A 23,956-nucleotide genomic window follows, 5' to 3' on the forward strand; every position below is an offset into this window, starting at 1 on the left:
TTGGTCTTTCTCTTTCTTTTCTTCTTTCTTTCTTTCTTCTTTCTTTCTTTCTTTCTTTCTTTCTTTTTTTGAGACAGGAGTCTCTTTATTAGTCCTGGTTGTCATGGAACTTGCTATATTAGACCAGGCTGACCTTGCACAGAGATCCACAGGCCTTTGCCTCCTAAGCGTTGGGATTAAAGGTATACACCGCTCGGCCCGGCTTGTTTTCACTTTACACAGTGAGACTGAGTGTAGTTATGTGACTTCCCGATGCTACCCAGCTAGAAGGGAGCAGACTCTCTGAGATTATTACCATTACCGTATGTGTTACAGTCAGCAGCCATTCTTAACAGCTTTGTCTTCTTTTCCAAGTACACCCACCCTCCCAGAAGCCACGGTTAGTAGAAGGAATCACTAAGGGGCGTGTGCTGACATGCACAACTTAATACCTCTCGACTTGAGCAAACAGCATCCTTCCTGGGCAGCTCAATACAAGAGTTAGCCCTTCTAACAAACTTCCCTTGAGGGTACCTCTTGGACATAGAACCTAGGAGAAATACAGCAGTGTTACCACAGATATGTCTCTACCTTCCTCCCTTTCTCATGTCAATTTCCCTGCCAGTCAAATTCATTGCAAATTATTTAGGTATAATTTGCTGGAGATGTGGAAAGCAAATTATGAGGATGGGGGCAGGCTGCTCAGGGCTCCCCTTCTCCATTTAGCAAGGAATCCAGCTAGGATGGGTACTGTGATGGCTAATCTCCATTGTCAAATTGACTGGATTGAGAGCCACCCAGAAGACACGGCTCTGCATCTATCTTTGAGGGAACTTCCAGAGAGATTTGACTGAAGAGGGGAGAGCCACTCTGAATGTGGGTAGCGCCATTGCATGGGCTGCAGTTCTGGTCAGAATAAATGGGGGGAAGGGGGAAATACCAGCGTTCAGTTTTCTCTGCTTCCTGATTGTAGACACAGCCACCTTGTGTCCCTGTTGGCACAGCTGAGAGCGTCTCCCTCCACAACTTTCCATCAGGATGGACTGTAGCTCATCAAACCGTGAGCCCAGATACCGTCTTCCTTTAGCTGCTTTTGTTTGTATTTTGTTATATGAAGAAGAAAGGTAACTAATATAGGTACCATTTCATAACAACCCAATGGCAAGCCAAGGAAAATCTTTATTCCTCTCCTAACTGTCCTCAGGGCTCAGGAAACTGCCTCTCCAGAAGGCACCAGTGTCCAAAGACAGTGAGCAAGCCCACCTGCACATGTCCAGTCTTTGGCTGGGAGAACTGAGCTGTTTAAGGACAGGCCTGTCCCAGAGGCTGAGTCCTGAAGGAGATAGATGGGGCTACTGTCCTCACCAGGTTGTCCAGGGCCAGGAGCTGTTCAGATGCCTATATTGGCTCTAGCTTACCCACACTATTCCCTGAGTCTGTGCAGAACACAGAGAGAGCTGTATCTTCTGCCCCGGGCTTGGCCTTCCTCCTCTGTTCCACCATCCCTTCTTTCCCAGGATGAACTGTAGCTGGAAGACAGTTGAGTTTTGGTTGGGCTACTCTGTAGGTCCTACTGATAAAGCCATGTTGCTTGGCTCTCTCTATTTCAGCTAAGATCTATGCTGGGCATGGGATTCTCAGGCTCCTCGCTCCCATCTCGGGTTCCTTGCCCTTGTCTGGACCAGTAATAGCTGGAGCTACTCCCCCCAGGTCCTGATAGCTCCTGGACACAGTGTTAATGCTTAGTGTGCCTGTGCCATTTCCTCATGGTCCCCCAGGTTACAGATGGGCTAATAAGAAACAGAGTGGAGACTCCTGGGCTTGCTGCCCTGAACCACAGTGCTAAAAATCTTTTTCTTCAAAATGAAGATACATAGTCTCAGGTTTATGAAGTGAGTACTTTCATAAAAATAGCCGTGGCTTCTCTTGATGAGCCCCTTTTGGACTGAACCCTGTCAGTAAAATCAGCAAATAGGGAACTGACTGCTGAGGGCTGATGGCTACAGGCCTTATGAGAAGCATCTCGGCTGATAGGCTGGCAGCCAGTCAAGTATCATCATCATTTAGTCACTTTCATTATTAATTCATGCCTCAGTGGTACCTGAGCTGACCCTCCACCCCCACCTCTCCGCTGCCATTCCTTACCTGAAGAGATGCTTGCTTTGCCACTGAGGGGATGACATTTCAGAGCTTTCATTTGGGGGCTCTTGTCGCCATTCAGGTCATCTTTAATGTTCTAGAAAACAGGCCATCTTTCCCATCAGAGGCCTGCTGCCTGTGGCAGGCAGTTCCCCAGTCACCCTGACCTCAACCTGCCAATCAAGAATGTTTCCAGGGAGGGATTGAAGGGAGTTAGCACCTCAGGCACATTTGGCCCACCTTCTGCGGCAGATTTCACAGGGGGCTCTAGGTTTGGGAGTGAAAAGGTGTTTAAGTGTGCGCTTTCATACATGTAGTATAAAAGAGCACTAGTGGAGCACTGGGTGTTTGCCAGAACATTCTTTACTAGTTTCCCGATTCTCTTCCTACTAGACTAGATTTTCTGGGCCTCCAGCATGACAAACAACCATTTAGGTAACTTCTATGCTCTAATTTTGTTATTCTTTTGAGACACAGTTTTGAGGCTTTTGCTGGCCTGGAGCTTGCTGTATTGACCGGTCTGGCCTTGAACTCATAGAGATCTGCCTGCCTCAGTCTCCCAAGTGTTAGGATTAAAGGCATGTGCCACTCTACCTGATATTTCCATGTCCTCTTGGGCCCCTCAGTTTTAGAGGAATTCTTTCCTTACTGGGCATACGTAGAACATAGTGATAGTTTCATAATGTCAGCAGAGGCACCAGGCCAGCAAAGGGATCCTTTTGTGAACTGTGGTGAAAAGGGGCCTAGATGCCGTCCCTCCAGGGAGTGCTCAGCCTGTCAGGAGGGCCCAATAGAAGCCATGGTGCAGCCTAGCCCTCCTCATACTGAGTCGGCTATGAACTACTGAAGGTACTAAAGGAAAGCCCTGAGATGCTGGGGTTCTCCCAGAACTGGGAGATATTAAGAGGGGGTGGGGATGAGCCTAGGATGTTGAGCTTCTCTGAGTGAAATTCTGGAACGCCTTGAAAGTGCAGCCTATGGCTAAGCTATACATGCCTGGGATAGACTTGCTCATTCTGAAATGTATGTGTTCACTAGTCAGCAGCCTCCAGGGTTCACTGACTCTTCTGCTCACAGCGCTGAGCTGTGTCCCCTCTAGAAGGCCCTCTGACCACTTAGGTGAGCAATGAATATTTTATGTAAGACACATTTGATGCCCATGAATGACGATAATCCCCAGCAGGCTTAGGTTGAGATTGGGAGTCCTGTCATACCCCACTAAGCTTGGTCTGCAGCAACAAGGTCCTATTAGCGACTTACTCTTTCCCCCACAAACCCTTCAGGTTGAGCTACCACATGCAGAGGAGGAGGGTATAGTTCCACAGAGATCCTAGAATGAGGCTATGGAATGAAGCTGAGGCATAATCAAAGTACAGGGGTGTAGGAGAGCCATAGGTGCCCCTTCTAAGCTAAGAGGCAGGTCCTCTTCCCAGTGGGCCCCAGGGGACATCCCTCCCGGGTCTCTGCCCCCACCAGTGTTAGCCCTGGGGCCTGGCCCAGTTCTTTTAAGAGCTAGGAAAGACAAGGAGACAAACTGGAAACAAATCCTCTGTGTGTTATTAGGGAAGGGAGTCAAACCATTCTGGCCACCGAGGGGGCTGTGGGCTTGGGAGGACAGAGATTCTTGGACGAACTTTGCTTGAGCATCTTGGGCTTGTCTTTCTGAAGGGCTGCACTTTGCAGTTCTTTTCCTGAATGGTTCTTCAGGGAGGCCACGAGGAGGGCACACTGCAAAGGGGGTTGGGTGGTTAGCAGCACACCAGCCACTGTGGGCAGATAGACACACATGCACAGCAGGACAGAATCCTCTTGATGCTTCTTTCTGCTCGGAGAATGAAGTTTGGGGCTGTGGATTAAGCTTATGAAGAATAAGGATGCTCTTATTGTATTGGACACTGAGCAAATTCACATTTGGGGTCTCAAGCCTTCAGGCCAAGAAGACATGCTAACATCATTTTATACCCAGCTCTTACAGTTTGAATATGAAATCTCTCCTGCTGACTCATGTATTGAATGCTTGGTCCTTTACACTACTTTGAGAGGTTCTAGAAACTATAGAAAGAGGGGCTTCGCTGGAAGAAGGTTATCTGGCAGCAGATCCTTGGGAACTGAACCGCTCTCTGTCCTATCCTCTCTGCCCCAAAATCAGCTGCTCTGTTCCAGAACATGTCCCAGCCATGATGCTCAGCCTCACCTATGTCCCCAACATGATTTTCTGCCTCACCTATGTCACAGATTCTTCCCTTGGCTTGGATATGGGCCCTACAAACTCCCTGTCTATCCTAGGCTTGAACTGCTCCAAATCTCTGCTGTGGAATAACCCTTTTGTACACTGTGAAGATGTGTTGCTCTCATTGTTAATAAAGAGCTGATTGGCCAATAGCTAGACAGGAAGAAGTTAGGCAGGAAAGCCAAACTGAAAGAATACTGGGAAGAAGAGGGTGGAGTTGCCAGCCAGATGCAGAGGAAGCAGGAGATGAACATGCATGCCATGATGAAAAAAGTTACCACCACATGGTAGAATGCAGATAAGAAGTATGAGACAATTTAAGTTGTAAGAGCTAGTTAATAACAAGCCTAAGCTATTGACTGAGCATGTATAATTAATAATAAGTTTCTGTGTTGGTTATTGGGGAGCTGGTGGTCTTCACAAAAAATTCACCTACAAATGGTACCCAACTTGGGGCACCTACATCCACATAAGACTTGAGAAAGCTTAAAAAAAGGGTTCTAAACACACACAAAAGAGGCAAACGTGACTTCCTAGTCTTGTGTCTCTCATGCTGGCTGCAAAACAGAGACATGTCTCCCAACCACTGCCTGCGGGCTTGAGTTGCCCATGCGAGCCCCACCAGCATGAGCCCTGCCAGCATGCCATGAGCTAAGCCATGTGGTGGGTTTAAGATTTTGCTCATGAAGACAGAAAAGATTACAGGTATGCAGTAAAGACAGATCTAGATGGAAAAAAAAACTCTAAATGAGTTAGTTTGTTTAAAAATGTACATAGGCTTGAGAGAGAAAAGAAAAAGGGTATAGATAGCCATACAAAAAGAATAGTTTAAAAATAATAAAGTGCTTAAAAAAGTAGTAAAGTAATATAAAAGAAAAAAATCCACGTAAAGATGGAAAACACAAAAGGAGGCTGGATCCTGTATGTTATTGTGTTGTCTTTGAAATTTTTTTTTTTAACTTTTTTTTTCTTTTTCTTTTCTTTTCTTTTTTTTTTTTTTTTTTGCAACAGGGTTTCTCCATGTAGTTTTGGAGCCTGTCCTGGATCTTACTTTGTAGACCAGGCTGGCCTCAAACTCACACTGCCTCTTGAGTGCTGGGATTAAAGGCATGCACCACCACCACCACCACCACCACCACCACCACCACCACCACCACCGAGCTGTCTTTGAATTTTTTGATTGCTGATGAACAAATGATAGCTGCTGGAGACATTGGATTGTGAAGGCTGCTGGATTAAAGCAACCTATATATTTTAAAATTGTCGACCTCAAAATGAAAGTCAAAAGATGTGTTGCTTCAGAGAAGAGGTTGTGCTTTTGTTCCCACAGAAAAAGAAAGGCTGTAGACTTGTTCAAGGTTGAAGATGATCAGGTTTAATTGGGGAAAACCCCCTGAGAATTCTGGCTACAGACATAAAGAAATCAACCTAAAAAAACCTGTAAGACATGTAATGTATATTTTACCTGCTCAAACATAAAACAAAAGTTTATCTTTAACTGACTTGTACACTCCACACATTCCATACTTGTGTTAATACAGATATGTATGATATCTTTGAAAGTTTATGTATTTTTAGAACAAGGGGACCAGTGAAAGACACCAATGAAAATGGATGGCCCAGATGAGCCAACATTTCAGAATGCCTCTGTTGCAGTTTCCTCAGAGTTCTGCATCCAGAAAAGCTTCAATGCTGCTGGTTGAGATGATCCAGCCTAATAGACTACTCTAGCCAGGGCTTAACCATTATCCTGAATATTCTCAGGGTCCCCCCAAAATGCCAGCTCCCCCCGACAACAGGAAGCAGTCTAGAGAAAATACCCACATTCTCAAAAGATAGGTTATGGATGTTTGTCATCATTTAAGGGGGGTTGGTTATAAATTTGTGTTGGTTATAGTCAGGGAAAAAGCTGAACAAAGGAGTTAAATTCAAAGATCTTTTTCTAAAGGAAAAAATTTATAAAATTTTTATAATATAAAAATCAAAAGGGTAGATTATTGAATCTACTTTAATCCAAAAAGCAACTATTAAACTCAAAATATTTTCTATTGTTATGGATTTTGGTTTATTAATACAAATTTAAAGTTATTTTTGTTATACTATATGTGTGTTTCTACTCTTGTTTGGGGTTTTGTGCTTATGCAGCTCATTTTTTTCCCCCGAGACAGGGTTTCTCTGTGTAGCTTTGCGCCTTTCCTGGAACTCAATTGGTAGCCCAGGCTGGCCTCAAACTCACAGAGATCCACCTGCCTCTGCCTCCCGAGTGCTGGAATTAAAGGTGTGTGCCACCACTTCCTGGCCCATGCAGCTCATTTAAAAATGTAATGTATAATTAAGAAATACAAGTTAGTAGTTAGTTATCTATAATAATCAAACTTATAGTCATATTAGTTATGTTTTCAAGGTTAAACAGATAATATTTAGATAGGCAGATGTTCAAACACCTCAAAGACCTACAGAATATGGCATTTAAGATGTTTAATAACCTGAGGCTTTTCATGACAGTGAAATATGTCTGCTCCTGGCAGCACCAATCTACTTAAATGAAGATGAAGGGCATTGAAAAAACTCCATATGGAGTTTACTTTCTTTATGGAAAAGGCTAGCCATTTGGGCAAATAAACTGCTCTTGCTTAGACTGCTAATAGTATGCTGTCCAAACTGGACCAGCAGGATGCAAAAGGGTGTGACTGCCAAATTTTGCAAAAACAAGGTAGGACAGTCCTTCAAACTGGCCTGCTTTTCAGAAATGTCTGTCAGATATGCTAGGCCTATAGGTCAAAGATGGATGCTCCAATGTTACAGAAGAACTCTGGGTGACTGCCCAGGCAGCCAGATGTCCTTGTCATTAGGTAATATTACATCCTTCTGGAGTCTTTGATGGAGTTAAAGAATAAATAGTTAAACTTGTAGTTTTCATTAGTTATGATAAAAAGCAAATTAGTTATAAAACTTTAGACTCATAAAGATAAGATAGATAATAGAGTATTTTCTCCAAATTTTTCAAATATAAATGAACTGGATATTGGAACTGTAATTCTTACTTGATAACTGTTTTTGTTATATATAATTTTACTATGTTAAAGTTAAAACATTCCTTTTTAATTAGACAAAAAGGGGGAAATACTGTGGAATAATCCTTTTGTACACTGTGAAGATGTGTTGCTCTCATTGTTAATAAAGAGCTGACTGGCCAATATCTAGACAGGAAGAAGTTAGGCAGGAAAGCCAAACTGAAAGAACACTGAGAAGAAGAGGGTGAAGTTGCCAGCCAGATGCAGAGGAAGCAGGAGATGAACATGCCATGCTGAAAAAAGGTACCACCACATCGTAGAGTGTAGATAAGAAATATGGGTTAATTTAAATTGTAAGAGCTAGTTAATAACAAGCCTAAGATATTGGCAGAGCATTTATAATTAATAATAAGTCTCTGTGTCAGTTATTGGGGAGCTGGTGGCCCTGACAAAAACTCAGCCTATAAATCTCTATCTCTACCCCTTATCTTTTTCCATCTGCCTTCAGGCCATCCTCATTTGTTACCTCATAGGCAAGGCCACCTTTCTCTTAGCCTTACCCCCCATATCCACCCACCATAGACTATTCCTACATTCACTTTCAGTTGATCAATGACACTACTGTCCGCTAGTTTCCCTAGAGAAAACCTTGGGGACTACTTTAGGTTTCTTCTTGTCATTCATCTTTAAATATTCTCCTGTCTGTTCCCTTATTCCCACTCTCATTGCTCCTGGCATGATTTGGTCCCTTCCCATCTTTCTAATTTCACCTGTACTACTGAAATCTCCTTTGGGGAAGTAGTATTTTAAATGAATTTTGAGTAACAAAGTGCAGACCATGGATGATCTAGGAAGGAATAGCAGGCAGAGAATACAGCAGTTGCAAAGACTGAGATTAGGGCCTGGGGTGGTAGTGCATGCCTTTAATCCCAGCACTTGGAAGGCAAAGGCAGGAGGATCTCAGGTCTACAAAGCAAGTTTCAGAACAGCAAAGGCTGTTACACAGAGAAACCCTGTCTTGAAAACACACACACACACACACACACACACAGACTGAGATTAGGAAGGGGCTTGGTGTATTGAAAGAACTCAAGAGGCCAGAATCTATAGCATATAGATCAAAATCCCATGAAAGACAGGAAACAATGTTCTACCTGAAGCCTTGGCTGTCAGTGGATCTAGACATGGAGAGGGAAGCTGGTGTGAGCTGATTTGTGTCTCCTAAGACACATTGCAACTGGTAACTGCAAATGTGACCTTAAAAATAATGTCTGTGTAGCTGAAATTAAAATGTAAGTCAAGATGATGTCATATTGGAGTAGGCTGAACCTTTTAATTTCATACGACTAGCGTTCTTGTGAGAGGAAAGACCAACACACAGAGGGCAGATAGTCATATGCAGACGGAAGCATAGGTTGGAATTACGTTTATACAGCTGATGGATGTCCAAACGTGGACCAAACTTTAGAGACATCTTCTTGACTAGGGCTCCACTTTGGCCATCTCAGCTCAGTTTTAGCAAAGAATTTTCTCAGTAAGTTCAGCAAGGCCACTCTCCCCTTGATATCCATACCACCCCTGCTTGAGTTCTAGGTCTTTGGACCCTTGCAGCCTAATCAACTCTCTCTTGGAAATTTTCTACCCATTGACTGCTCACTGTCTACAAATCCCGAGCTATTTCAGCTGTGTTTGGGGTTTTGTGTTTGAACTGTCTCCCCTATTGTAATAGTCTTAGAAGCCTTCCATGCCATTTATAATAAGCATCCAACACACTTGTTTTTCATCAAAACAAAAATGAGGCAATAATAAAGACCTCTACTTACAGCCTACCAAAGGAACATGGCCCTGCTGCTACCTTGATTTCAGAGTTCTAGCCCCTGGAAGCACAGAAACATAAATGTCTTTTTGATCCAAACTACTCTGCTTGTAGCATTTTGTTGTGGTGGCCATGGCAGTTAAACACAGGTACCACAGATGTATTAAACCTGAGCCCAAGGCATACCTTTTGGGAGTAGGTGAGGGCTTTTTCTATCTCGGATATGATGGCACTGATGTCATCACTCTCATAAATACCTGGAAACAAAAGCACATCTTGAGCAACAGGGGAGGGTGTGAATCTGGGCAAGTGTCAACATCTGCATGCCTGAAGGCCATGGGGAAGTGACAAGCCCAAGGGGCAGGATGGGACCACAGTGGACTGAACTAACCAGCTCCAACCCTGTATCATCCAACAGTACGTTGTCACCAAGAGTGTGATGTAGCGCGAATCTTATTAGGTCTTATTAATAAAAGCAAACCCAAGGCCAGTTATTGGGGTGAATGCTGGAAGATCAGAGAAACAGAACAAGCCGCAGCCTCACCTCGCCAATTCCTCAGCTGATCCTGTTTCCTCAGACTGGAAACCTCTGAGTCCTCACCCAGAATGAATCTCAGCTGAACTGCTGCTAAAAGCCTAAAAGCTTAACCAGCTCTAGTTCCTGATTTTCTCACTTTATATACCTTTTTGCTTTCTGCCATCACTTCCTGGGATTAAAGGCGAGAGTCACCATGCCTGGCTGTTTCCAGTGTGGCTTTAAACTCACAGAGATCCGGATGGATCTCTGCCTCCAGAAGGCTAGGATTAAAGGTGTGAGTGCCAGCATTTTCTGGCCTCTATGTCTGTCTAGTGGCTGTTCTGTTCTCTGACCCTAGATAAATGTATTGGGGTGCACGATATATTGGGGAACACAATATCACCACAGTGTAACTGGCCATGGGACTCAGTGTCCTGGCACTCACAGGAAGGGCAAGTTAGGTGCAATGGTTTTTGCTATGGAATGGGAGACAATGACCTATATGGTAATTATTTACAGTGACTAATTACAGTGGCTAATATCTGCAGTGGACATTCCAGTGTTGCTCTTGAGCAGGACTCTAGTATTCGGCAAGTACACTGGGCATTAACGCTGACTTGTGTGGGTTCAGCTTCTGCCCTTTAGGCTGTGGCTCAGCAACTCATCTGCTGAACAGGGCAGATAGTCCCCTCCTTCACAGAGTTATGGTGAAGGTCAAGTTATACAGTGCACGTAGATGTTTCAGCTGTGTCTGCCACCTCACAGCTGTTCACAGCTAGGCTCAGTCCTTCCCACATTATTGTAATGATTTTGGCATATTCATATCATCTACACCATCACTTATTTCATATATTTTAATTTCATTTACTTCTTGTGTTTTTAAGAGTACTTTAAAATAATGAAAATTTGTCACAGCCAACAAAGTGAAGTCAGCATTTTTCTAAAATGTTAAAAGAAGCATGTAATTATCATAACTATTGCACACATAGTATATATATATATATATATATATATATATATATATATATATATATAAAGAGAGAGGGCACAACCTTGCTTCATATACCATCTACAGCTATTTATGGGTTACTTGTGAATATACCACACTTTGGGAACTATAAGTCTAAGGGATCTTTACAATGTGTTCTAGATCTGATGTGTGTGTATGCATGAGTGTGATATTATACACACACACACACACACACACACGTATAACACTCACACATCAATATGGGGCATCTATCACAGGGCTTTATGCATGCTAGGGAAGCACTCTACCGCTGAGGTCACCCTCAGTGTTGATGTCTACAGTATTTTAAGGCTTTACCTTTTAAAAATTTGCAGTAAAATATACCCAACGTAAACTTCACCATTTTACTTTTGGTGTGAGTGGGTCTTGAACCTGGGCATACAAGGGACTAACCCCATCACTGAGCTGCACCGTTTGCTCATAGTCACTTTAACTGTTCCGTTCAGTGGCACTAAGTACATTCACGTTATTGTACACCCACCACCACTTGTCATTTCCAGAATACTGGTTAACATTGTTATTTTTTTGCTTTTTGAGGGCTGGGGATGGAACCCAGGGAATGCTAAGTGTGCCCTTGACCACTGAGCTATACCCCTAGTTTCTAACTTTAATTTACATTATTTATGTGCGCGCACACGCATACATGTGCATGCCATAACATGTGTGTTAACCACGTGTGGGATTTGCCTCTCTTCTTCCACCACGTGTGATCGATCCAAGGGTTGAACTCAGGCTTAACGGCAAGCCCCTTTACCCACTGAACCATGGCTCTGCCCTCCTCACTTGATTTTTTAGAATTGTTTTATTATTTTATAGGCATGGATGCTTTGCCTGCCTGCGTTTCTGTGCACCATATTAGTGACAGATGCACAGGAAGGCCAGAAAAAGGTATTGGATCTCCTGGCACTGGGGTTACAGACGGTTGTGAATGACCATGTGGGTGCTGGGACTCAAACCCGGGTCCTCTGGAAGAGCAGTCAGGGCTCTTAACAGCTGCACCATCTCTCCAGCTTCCTCATTTAATAAATATGACTTTCACATGTTGTTTCTTGGGACTATTTCAACGTCAAGGGGAACCAGTACTGAGATGCTGTCTGGAAAGAAAGGGGCAAGGGACCAGGAAACGCCCACACACCTGTTTCTCCAAACCAGTGGAGGCGACCTTGGGCAGCCCGGGTGATCTCTTTGTAGGCAGCAGCCGTGTCCGTGCGGCTGGCGTAGCAGGCAGGGGGCGGGGTGTCCAGTCGTGGTTCACCCACGTAGAACAGACAGACATTCAGATGGAGGTCGCAACCTCCACAGGCCTCTGCCACATAGGCGCTGAGCGTGGACTGTGAGGAAGAGAGACAGGAAGTCCACACCCGAGGGCCTGGGAGCTGCTGCTCTCCCAACAGCTCAGCTGGTCATCTTTCTCTAAAAGAACATTTCTGAATGTGTGTGTCGTGGTGTGTATGTGTGTGTGTGTGTGGGGGGGATTATATGCAGGTGAGCACAGGTTCCCACGGAGGCCAGAAGAGGGCAATAGATCTTCTGAAGTTGGAGTTTGCCAACAGTTGTGAGCCACCTGACATGGGTACCGGGAATTGAACTTGGGTCTTCTACAAAAGTAGCAGAAGCTCTTAACTGCTGAGCCATCTTTCCAGCCCCCCAGTCATCTTTCCTGAGGCCACTGTGTGCTTGGTCCCGTGCTATGTGCAAAGACAAAAAGACATGAGCCTGAGACACCATTTCTTCTCACGTTTTAACAGGGTCTGGCAGGGATTTGGGCCTGAAAGCCTGCTCCTGCCAACTAGGGTCTGTAAGCAGCAGCATGGACATGCTTGGAGCTTGTCAGACTCTCAGTCCCCAGCTGAGACCTGCTGAGCCACGAGCTGTGACTGTATCCTAGACTCTTGTCTGTGTTACAGTGTGAGTAGACGTAGTTTAGACACTTGCGCTGGGTTGGGGGGTGTGACTCAGTGGTAGAACGTTTGCCTAGCAAAAGCAAGGGCCTGAAGTCTACACTCAACACTGCAGAAAGAAAGAAAAAAAAAAGACAATAAAAGAATGAACGTGGTGGTGCACGCCTTTAATCCCAGCACTTGGGAGGGAGAGGCAGGTGGACTTTGTAAGTTTGAAGCCAGCCTGGTTTACATAAGCAAGTTCCAGGCCAGACCCTATCTCACCAGCAAAAAAGACAACAGCTGTCCAGGATGGAGGCTACTCACCACGTCTTGGTCAGGAACACCCCCTGTGAAGAGGTAGATGCCCTGAGACTCATGTTTGTCCTTGTCCTTGAAGTCTACTTCTATGGCCTTCCGCAGGGCGCTGAGGACATTTCTGCTTCCTTGACACCGGAGGCCCAGAGCCCACCTGGGGAGGCAGGGACACAAGGCCTTGAGGTCCCAAGGACAGTGAGAGGAAAGTTGTTTCCTGATGTCTGCCTTTGGCTGGGGCTGGGGGACGGCCTGCAGAGGGCTACATCTGGGTAGAGACGGGGAGTGGAAGACGATGCCACAGGGCAGCTAAGACACAGCAACAGCAGGGCTCTGCCTCCATCACCTACCGCCAGGCTTTCTGTAAGTTGTCATGGCTCACGGGAACCATCTCAGGCCTCCAGCTCTCAATTGTACTTCCAAACCTTTAAGGAAGAAAAAGGGGCTTGTTTTTAGGACATACGTCCATTCTGAGTGTCTGTTCTTTGGGCTTTACAGGCCTTTAGGGAGATGAAATTCTGACAACAACCCCCAAAATGTTGGAATGTTGCTGGCTCACAAAATTTTCTTGTTCATCATAACACAGTGGAGCAAACTCCGTGTGGGACAGCGCCAGGATTCTCAAGCAGGGACAGAGTGCGGGCCAGCTTTGGCGGCTGCCCTCTGACTCTTTGACATCTCCCTTCTCGGCAGGAACTTCTGTCTGCACGGGAGCCATTCATTGTTTCTCTAAGACTCTTGGAGCCCAGGATCCCCTCACAGCACACTTTCCTTCTAAGGCTGAACTATGGTCTTTTTCGATAAATATGCATGATCTCATTTTCTTTATAAGCCAGAATTTAAGATTCTCAAGAGGAGAATTCATCCCTTTATGGGTAACAGTGTACCTTTCTCTGGGCCAACATGGATCTCTCTTGCTGAACCTATGCCTCCTCTGTGATGGTCTCTTCTGAGAATCCCATAAAACTCCTTCTTACCAGACACACTCCCTGCCCCTCTTTCCCATCACCCTGCACAGCTAGGAGCCTCTACTCTGTCTCCCAGGAACTTCTCTCTCTTCCCTTTGACATGCTGGACAAGCTCCCTGGCAAAGCACCACCACTGCACCACCACTGCTCCACCACTGCACCACCACTACTCCACCACTGCTCCACCACCCCTCCACCACTACACCACCACTGCACCACCACTGCACCACCACTGCACCACCACCGCTCCACCACTCCACCACCACCACTCCACCACCGCTCCACCACTGCACCACCACTGCACCACCACTGCTCCACCACCCCTCCACCACTACACCACCACTGCTCCACCACTGCACCACCACTGCACCACCACCGCTCCACCATTGCACCACCACTGTACCACCACTGCACCACCACTGCACCACCACTGCACCACCACCGCTCCACCACTACACCACCACCACTCCACCACCGCACCACCACTGCTCCACCACCGCTCCACCACCGCTCCACCACTGCTCCACCACCGCTCCACCACTGCTCCACCACCGCACCACCACTGCTCCACCACCGCTCCACCACTGCACCACCACTGCACCACCACTGCTCCACCACCCCTCCACCACTACACCACCACTGCACCACCACTGCACCACCACTGCTCCACCACCGCACCACCACTGCACCACCACTACACCACCACCCCTCCACCACTGCACCACCACTGCTCCACCACTGTTCCACCACTGCTCCAACACCCCTCCACCACTGCTCCACCACCGTACCACCACTGCTCCACCATTGCACCACCACTGCACCACCACTGCTCCACCACCGCTCCACCATTGCACCACCACTGCACCACCACTGCTCCACCACCGTACCACCACTGCACCACCACTACACCACCACCCCTCCACCACTGCACCACCACTGCTCCACCACTGCTCCACCACTGCACCACCACTGCTCCACCACCCCTTCACCACTGCTCCACCACCGTACCACCACTGCTCCACCACCGCTCCACCACTGCACCACCACCGCTCCACCACTGCACCACCACCACCACCGCTCCACCACCGCTCCACCACCGCACCACCACCGCTCCACCACCGCTCCACCACTGCACCACCACCGCACCACCACCACACCGCCACCGCTCCACCACTGCACCACCACCACTCCACCACCGCTCCACCACTGCACCACCACCGCTCCACCACTGCTCCACCACCGCTCCACCACTGCTCCACCACCGCACCACCACCGCTCCACCACTGCACCACCACCGCTCCACCACTGCTCCACCACCGCTCCACCACTGCACCACCACTGCACCACCACCGCTCCACCACTGCACCACCACCGCTCCACCACTGCTCCACCACTGCTCCACCACTGCTCCCTCTTCAGCCCATCGCTCTCATGCTTCTGCCTGGGAAGGTACTCTTGCCTTCTTCCTGACATCTGTAGCGGGTGTCTCTAGGAGTCAGTGCCCAACCTTCTATGGCACTTGGGTTAGAAATCCAAAATATACAAAGAAACAAAACATTTTTAACTCTTTGTTCTGTTTTTTTTTTTCATTAGAATGCATAGATAGATACATTTATAGAAATGGAGTTATTCAACATGTGTGATGCATAACTTGCTTGCCCTGCTCCTTTGGACTTGCTGAGGACATTTTCCCCTGCAGTGCAGGTAGGTGCTGAGCATGCTAGGCAAGTGCTCTACCACATCTTTCCTTTGCCTCCCCAACACCATTCTCTGCTGTTTGCCTCCCACGTTCTGGCTTCCCTTCCTGTCTTCCTTGGTCACTGTCTTCCTGGGTGAAATCCCAGTGCTTCCTCAGTATTCTCAGTCTTTCCTCCTTCCTACAAAGGAAACGCTGTTCCAACCATATAACTGGGCATCAGTGGCTCCGAACCCATGCTTCTCTGCTCCGACTCCTTCCTGGAGCTCCTGCCAGGACACCTTTTGAGATCTCCAAACTTTCAAGACACTCAAACTTACCGTGTTTAAAACTCTCCCTCCCAACTGATTCCCCTGCCTTTGCCTCGTGAGTGCTGGGATCACTGGTGTGCCACGACGCCTGGCTGAAGCCTCCTCTGCTCTACCTGGGCCATCGTCTCCCCATCCTTCATTCCCTACATCCCCACAGCAAACGGCTCCTCCCTCTGCATCTCCCCAGTGCTGTCTTGCTTCCCCGTCTTCCCTTCTCCCTCCATTAGCGTGAGTGTGGCGTGAGGACCACAGCAGAAGCTCATTGGTCTCCTTCCCTCTGGGGTTATGCCCCCTCAGTCCATCCTTCACATTGCTGCTTCAGCATTTGAGGATGAAAACCTGATCATGTTATATCACCTTGCTTAAAACTCCTGAACATGGCCCTGTATAAAGTCTCCATCATCCGGCAAAGCCTCTTGTCTGTGTATCCTCATGGAACTACTCCACAGTCCCTTACAATTCCATCGTGCCTCACATTTCCTGCTACCTGGGGTATTCCTTCCTTAGTGCATACCATGCCTATGAGCGGGGCAAACTTTATCCATCCACCAAGACCCAGCTCAAGAGGTCCTTCCTCCATGAAGGCTTCTTAAGCTTCCTGGGCCCAGCCAGCACAGGCTGAGCCTGCCTTCCATCCTTCCCAGTCCATGAAACCTTCTGCCTATTCATCAGGAAGCACTCAACAGCACTTAATTCTTTTTTTTCAAAGATTTATTTATTTATTGTATACAGTGTTCTGTCTGCATGTATGCCTGCAGGTCAGAAGAGGGCACCAGATCTCATTATGGATGGTTGTGAGCTACCATGTGGTTGCTGGGAATTGAACTCAGGACCTTTGGAAGAGCAGCCAGTGCTCTTAACCACTGAGCCATCTCTCCAGCCCAGGACTTAATTCTTTTTTTTTTTTTCTCTTTTTTTTTTTTTTTTTTTTTAATTTTTTTTTAATTTTTTTTTTTTTTATTATGTATACAGCAGTATGACTGCAGGCCAGAAGAGGGCACCAGATCTCATTTCAGATGGTTTTGAGCCACCATGTGGTTGCTGGGAATTGAACTCAGGACCTCTGGAAGAACAGTCAGTGCTCTTAACCTCTGAGCCATCTCTCCAGCCCCAGGACTTAATTCTTAATGGGTCTTCCCTACCACGCCTTAAGTTCCCTAAGGACTGTGTACATTCATTTCTGGATCCCAGTGCCAGTATACTGCCTTGCACACAGCAGGTTCTCAATGAAACCTTGTTGAATTGATAGGTGGGTAAATGGATGAAAACATTGTATAAAATGTTTCTCCAAGGAAGGAAGCAAGGGAGAGGGGGGAGAGGGGGGAGGGGGGATAAGAGGGGTGAGTATATAGAAGGGACAATAGGGGTGAGTATTTAGAAGTACACCATATACATACATGACAACATCATAATACAGCCCATTATTTTTGTGTAATTGATGTGCACTAATAAAAAAGGAAAATGTTGCTCTAAGCATTTTTCATTAGAATTTATTAAGGAAAGATTAGGCTCTGGCCTATTATTTAGTACTAACTGCTGAGTTTTATGCCTTCTCTAGTTAAAATTGTATGCAATTAAAAAAAAATGTGTGTTTTCCGTTTTTGAAACAGGGTCTTGCTATGCATCAATGGCTGGCCTAGTATTTACTATACAGCCCAGGCTGGCCTGAAATTGTAGCTCCCAAATGTTGTGATTACAGGCATGAACTACCATACCTTGTCTTCCAAATGCTGGGGTTTCAGGTTTGTGCTACCATACCTGACATATAGTATCCTATTTAAATTTAATAACCTCTACATATGATATATAATTACATATAACATTTAAAATTTGTTTTTGTTTTGAGACAGGGTCTCTCTATGTAGTCCTGGCTGTTCTGAAACTCACTATGTAGACCAGGCTGGCCTTGAACTCACAGAGATTTTCTTGCCTCTTCCTCTTGAGTGCTGAGATTAAAGGCCACCATGATAGTATATGCAATTTAAAATTATATATAATTTGCAAATTTTTAAAGTTACCTATATGGCATATAAAATATAACATATATAATCAAATGAATACATATTTTAGAAACTACATATTCTATAATTTTAAAATGATACATAGTTTTAAAACTATAGCTTAAGCTATATAGCTTCAAATTTTGTATACTATTTATTTATAGATTAAAATCAAATTTAATTTAGAATTGGAGGACCAAGTATTTGCAGTGCTTGCTAGAATCAGGCTAAGATTAAGACCAGGGCATGGCTGGGTCCCTCTCTTTTCTCTGCTGTGTTTTCTAGCTTGAAAGCCAAATGGGGCAATGGGCTGAATTACATCACCCTGGCCGATCATGTGTTTTGGGGCCACTTACAACCTTTGCCCCAGTGGGATAGTCCTGCAGCCATTCAATTATTCAAGATCCCAAACAAGATCACCCAAATCAGATAAACTGATGGGCATTCTAAGATGCTGGGCCCTCATAACATCACTGTCTGTGGTCCCGCTGTTCGCCCAAAGCCTCAGCCTGGTGGTGGCATCCACACACAGCTTCTTCCCGGACACCCATGGGGAACTCCGGGGACTTACGCGATGATGTTGAAGTGGTCTTTGTTGGACAGCTGCTCCTCTAGCAGCATGCGCAGGGAGTGCTGGATATGAATAATGTACATGGAATTGGTCACCGAGACATCCAGCAGTATAACAACCCTAAAGAGAAACACAAGCTTCAAGAGGCAACCTGAATCTCTCAGATAATGTTTGTTCCATTCCATTTTACTATTTAAAGATTTTTCCAGGGGGATTTTGTATGCCAAACTCATAGATGGCCAAGAATCTCTGTGGTTTGAGACCAACACAAGTATGCTTATAGTCATCTATGGGTATTGTGGGACCTTCTGTCTTTAGTGGAATGTAGTGAAGGTGGTTTAAGCGCTGAGGACTGCATGTGGTGATTTTTCAAGTCAGAAGACCTCTCTTCCCTTTGGTGTGTCACTACAATGTATTTACAAAAAGATTCCTTATAGTCAATTACAATGCATCAAATAAGGTATGTTGGGATACCCCCCACCATGTGTCACCCAATTCAGCATCCATCCCCTCTTCTGCCAATGGCATCCTCATTTCTCCTTGGGACAGCACTATCTCTATCAATTCGTGTGAGTTGGGTGGAGCTGGCACACACCATGCTTCAGGAGTGGGCATTTGACTGGGAATCCAGAATATCACGTTTCCCTGGCCAGTCTGATGACCCATGGATGCTTAAGTCCTGGAAATGCAAATCTGGTAGGAAGTGGATCCCTGGCTGTATTGCCACCTGCAGGGAAAACCCAATCTGACAACAAAACCCACAGAGAGGAAAGCAGAGCTGGGTGGTTCTTGACAAGACTAACCCTCTGGATGCAGCCACAGGGCTAACAAGCCTGGGCTACAATTCCAAGTTACCTTCATCAGACTGCTAAATTTCAAGCTCACTTTGAGCGTCAGTTATCTGTGTGTGTGTGTGTGTGTGTGTGTGTGTGTGTGTGTGTGTGTGTGTGTGTGTGTGACAGGGTCTTAACCATGTAACCCAGGCTAGCCTCACATCCTTAACTTCAACCTCAACTTTCCAGGAGCTGGGATCACAGGCGTGTACCACCATGCCCATCTCTGTTGCTTCTAATGGAGAGAATCTTGAGATACAACGATGACGGCTGATGTGGGTGATGACGGCTCTGGGGGGGAATGATGAGCTGGATAAACACTGGGTCACACACCAGACCCCACAAGGAACAAGAGCAGACTCAGCAGGATCAGCACCTCCTTTCGCAGACAGTGCCCCAGATTCTCCTGCTGGCCAGGGAGAGCCACTCCAGCCGCTTCTCATACATCTGCACAGCTCGCCCAAGCTGCTTCTGTAAAAACATGGGCCACCGTGAGTGAATGTGCCAACGGTGGCCATGAAAGCCTCGGCTGTGAGGACGGGAGGTACTCCAGATGGCTTCTGGAGATGATACATACAGGCAGTATAAACATTTTGCTAGGTCAGGTGCAAGTCCGTCATGCTAGTCCATCACAAAACTAGGAAAGGAAGAACCCAAGTATTTCCTTCAAATGAGGGGACAGGCAGATATCACCCCAAAAGACCAGAGACTTGTTTGTGGCATCTATGTCCCACATAGGGAGGTGCCCAAAGAAACACACAGGGAATTGGATCAACGGCTTGTTGTCTATATGTCCTAAGGCACCTTCCTGCAACTTACATTCTAATGGACTGGACCCATTACTGACCTGGTACTCATAGAGGAACGGTGGTTCCACGTGGATATTCTTCACTGTCCCATCATGCCATTCAAATTGTATCATTGCTTTCTGCACTCAGACATGGGTAGAATGGAGAACAGGTAAGCAGAGGCATGAATGGGAAATATTACATTTAAATTGGGCGCTGGGCTCTCTGGCTCATATGCATGAGGGAAACAGGTTCTGAGCTCATCTGGAGTCAGATTTTCCTACCTACATGCGCACATACCACCACTTGGCCTTGTGTGAAGCCTTCAGGAGAAGGGTCCCTGAATAAGTCAGGCCTGACAGCAAGTCAGAAGCCTTCTTAGGGGATCTTCTGAACATCAAAGCCACTAAGGCATGGTTCAAGTGTTGTGGTAACACAGAGAAGAATCAGACATATTAAAACCTACTGGCAGCTAGGAATGGTGGCACATGCCTTTAATCCCAGGACTCAGGAGGCAGAGGCAGGCAGACAAAGCAAGTTCCAGGCTAGCTAGGCTACACAGTAAGACCCTGTCTCAAAAAACAAAAACAAACAAACAAAAACCCATACCGGCTATGTTTCTTACACTTGGGAATCCAGACAGGCTTTATAGATACTCAGTACCTATTTGTTGCCCTGTTTGGTCAAGTTGTCACTTTTATCTGTGGCTTCATGCATTTAGGTTAGTCATTTTTGCACATCTCCCCTTTTCCTTTCAGCCTTCCATCTTTCCAATCATCTTCCTAGTTATCTCTTATCTCATTCTTCTACTTTGCCATCTTTCTATCCTTGAATTTTTTTTTTTTTTTTTTTTTTTTGGTTTTTTGAGACAGGGTTTCTCTGTGTAGCTTTGCGCCTTTCCTGGGACTCACTTGGTAGCCCAGGCTGGCCTCGAACTCACAGAGATCCGCCTGGCTCTGCCTCCCGAGTGCTGGGATTAAAGGCGTGCGCCACCACCGCCCGGCTTCTATCCTTGAATTTTTATTTCATCCTTTTGTATTTCCTTTATTCTTTCCTGCTAATCTATCTTCCCATTTTCCCCTTCCATCCTTCCATCTGTTCCAGTTTCCAACCATCTACCTACTTACATTCCTACTCATTCATCAGCATTTCCATCCATCCATCCATCCATCCATCCATCCATCCATCCATCCACCATCTGCCCATTTATCTGTTCATCCTTCATAATCCATATATCCATTCATAATCCACCCATCTACACTTCAATTCATTCATCAATATTTCCACTTGCCAATTCATCTACCATTTATCCATCTATCCATTCAGCCTTTCATCCATTCATCCATTCATCCATCTAGTGATTCACTTTTCTGTGAATATTTGCCAGCATTTCCATTCATCCAAATACACATCATTCTCTTCCTTCTTTCCAACTTTCCTTCCACTTGCCTATCACTCAGCAATCCAGGCAACATTCATTGACTGTTTACTTGTACTAGACCTGGTGGACACAGAGTCAGAGAAGAGTCTTTTAAATGGTCCATACTATGTAGGGCTCTACATGCAGGAATATGCTGTAACAGCCACTGTACAAATGTACACAAGGCAATAAGGACATCAAGAAAACAAGTCTGTCCTATTTGAGTGGGGTGGAGGACAACATTCATGGAGGAGATGACCACGGTATCAAAGACAATCTCTGGTACCTTCCATAGGAATCCCACTCACCTTCTTTGAGACAGAGTCTCTCACTGAACCTGGAGCTCACCAAGTAGGACAGATTGGTTTGCCAGTGAGCCCCAGGGAGTCTCCTGTCTCCCTCCACCTCTCCTGTACTACGTAGTTGTATATCTGTGCTACTGCATTTGGCATTTTTACATGGGGCTGAAGATCAAACTCAGGTCTCCCACGCTTGCAAAGCAAAAATTCTATAGACTGGGTTCTCATCCCAACCCTCATTTTCAGATCCTTGAAAACCAGCAGTTATGGTAGATTTTTTGGTTTGCTTGTTTATACTTTGGTACTGGGTACTGAACCCAGGACCCCATGCATGTTGGTCCATGCATCTCCAGCCTCATTACCCTAGATTTTATAAGCATTCTGGAGTCCTGGATGGAAAACCTGAATCCCACCCAGGCCCTCATACCCATGCTTGTCTAGCTATGCCCAAAGCTTCCACCGCCCCAATGTAACGTAAGATGGGAAGTAGTGTAGGGGAGCACTCCTGCAGAGGACTGGAGAGAGGCGTGACCTGGAATTACCTCATGGATAGTAGCTGACACTGTTTTCTGGAGAATAGGCACAAATTCTTCCACAGTACTGAAGGCGTTTGGTGCCAGAATCTGATAAAGGCTTAACTTCTTGGCTGAAAAACACATTAGCTTTGAGGCATTGCCTGGGAGGCCTCCAAGGTTCCAAGTCTAGTCAGCCACTAGTCAGTCCTGCCCTCTCTGGGGACTTAATACCTTTTAGACCATTGACTTTCAGCCATTCTGCAGAAGTCTTGTCCAAGTCTGGGAACTCAATTGTGAGAGGAGCTTCATGCTTTGGAGGTTTAGGCAAGAGACTTGTGAATGGGCCTTTCACAACCTCTGTAGAGATCTACGTGCAATTTAAAAACTCTCATTACACAATCACATTTTAAAGCTGGGAAGTTCTTCCCCATTCACCCCTCCCTTCCATGTGGAGCTTTTAAAAACATTAGCAGGTGGGTTGAAAGCAATTCTCTGAGGATTTTCTGAATGTTCAGGGGACAGGATAAGGTCTCCAGCAACCTGCTTCTCTTACAGGTGTCCACCTCTCCCCCTCGCCCAAGATCCAAGATGACAAGTCATTTGTCCATGGGCTTAGATCACAAGGTTTCTGGAGACTCAAGAGACCAGTACACTAAGTCACTGAGGAAGCCTTGACCTGGCCCCACCTCCTGTCATGCACAGTTTCAAAGTGAAAAACTGAGGCCCTGAGAAGTTACTTCCTATAGCTAATGTATCAGCAGTAAAAAGGCAAGGCCAGACATCAATAGTGGAGTGCTACCTACTTTCTGGATCATGCAGGCCAGCTCCTCACATGGGCTGTTCTGGCACAGGGCTTGTACCTGGCTGAGGAGGTCTTGAGCCTTCTGGGTTTCTGCTAGGAGCTCATCCACATCCCTACTGGTATAGAACTGGGGGTGATGGAAGCAATGAGCTATCTAGAAGTCACTGGATGACAGTAGTTGGCAATGTGGGAAAAGGCAAGCATCCAAGTCAATTCCCACGGCTGAGTGGCTGTCTATTTAAACCTGGGGTGATAAACTGAGGTTCATACACTAGACAGGGCCCACCAAGGTATTTTGTCCCATGTGTACAGTATTAACTTGCAGAATTCGGAACAGCTGGAAAACGTTCTAACTTTACAAAGGAACATTTTAAGCCAGGTGTGGTACACACCTTTAATTCCAGCACTTGGAAGGCAGCAGTAGGGGTTATCTCTGTGACTTTGAGGCTAGCCTGGTCTATATAGCAAGTTCCAGGACAGCCAGAACTACATAGAAAGATCCTGTCTTTTTACATTTTACATCCTCTGGGATGACAATGATGATATTAATAGCGATTTAAAAAGTTGATACAGCAAGATGGTTCAGTGGGGAAAGGCGCTTGCCATGCAAGCTTGAATTCAGTCCCTGGAACTCATCTGAAGGTGAAAGGAAAGAATTAACTCTACAGTGTTGTATTCTGGCCTTCACATACATGCCTTGGCATATGAGCGCCCCTAACGTGTGTGCACATATACTAATAATAATTCTAAAACAACAAATATTGGTGGGGAAGGGGAGAATTAGAACACTCGTGTAATACTGGTGAGAATATGGGATGGTATAGCTGTTGTGG

At 46.0% G+C, this 23,956-nt stretch overlaps 1 protein-coding gene across 1 annotated transcript in view; it reads right to left on the bottom strand.

The window, feature by feature from the left end:
* Positions 1-23,956, bottom strand: part of Vwa3a (von Willebrand factor A domain containing 3A) — a 67,373-nt gene that overhangs the window by 13,503 nt on the left and 29,914 nt on the right. Inside the window, exons 12-25 of the mRNA XM_059267662.1 lie at positions 23,125-23,250; positions 22,553-22,688; positions 22,349-22,452; positions 20,147-20,227; positions 19,676-19,770; positions 18,467-18,586; positions 13,271-13,345; positions 12,933-13,077; positions 11,861-12,056; positions 9,365-9,435; positions 3,697-3,846; positions 2,125-2,215; positions 1,398-1,508; positions 432-529 (exon numbers count right to left, since the gene is read on the bottom strand). Of these exons, the coding sequence (XP_059123645.1) occupies positions 432-529; positions 1,398-1,508; positions 2,125-2,215; positions 3,697-3,846; positions 9,365-9,435; positions 11,861-12,056; positions 12,933-13,077; positions 13,271-13,345; positions 18,467-18,586; positions 19,676-19,770; positions 20,147-20,227; positions 22,349-22,452; positions 22,553-22,688; positions 23,125-23,250 (1,599 nt within the window). The remainder of the gene's footprint in view (positions 1-431; positions 530-1,397; positions 1,509-2,124; positions 2,216-3,696; positions 3,847-9,364; positions 9,436-11,860; positions 12,057-12,932; positions 13,078-13,270; positions 13,346-18,466; positions 18,587-19,675; positions 19,771-20,146; positions 20,228-22,348; positions 22,453-22,552; positions 22,689-23,124; positions 23,251-23,956) is intronic.

This window comes from Peromyscus eremicus, chromosome 1 (assembly GCF_949786415.1).
Source record: "Peromyscus eremicus chromosome 1, PerEre_H2_v1, whole genome shotgun sequence".
NCBI lineage: Eukaryota > Metazoa > Chordata > Mammalia > Rodentia > Cricetidae > Peromyscus > Peromyscus eremicus.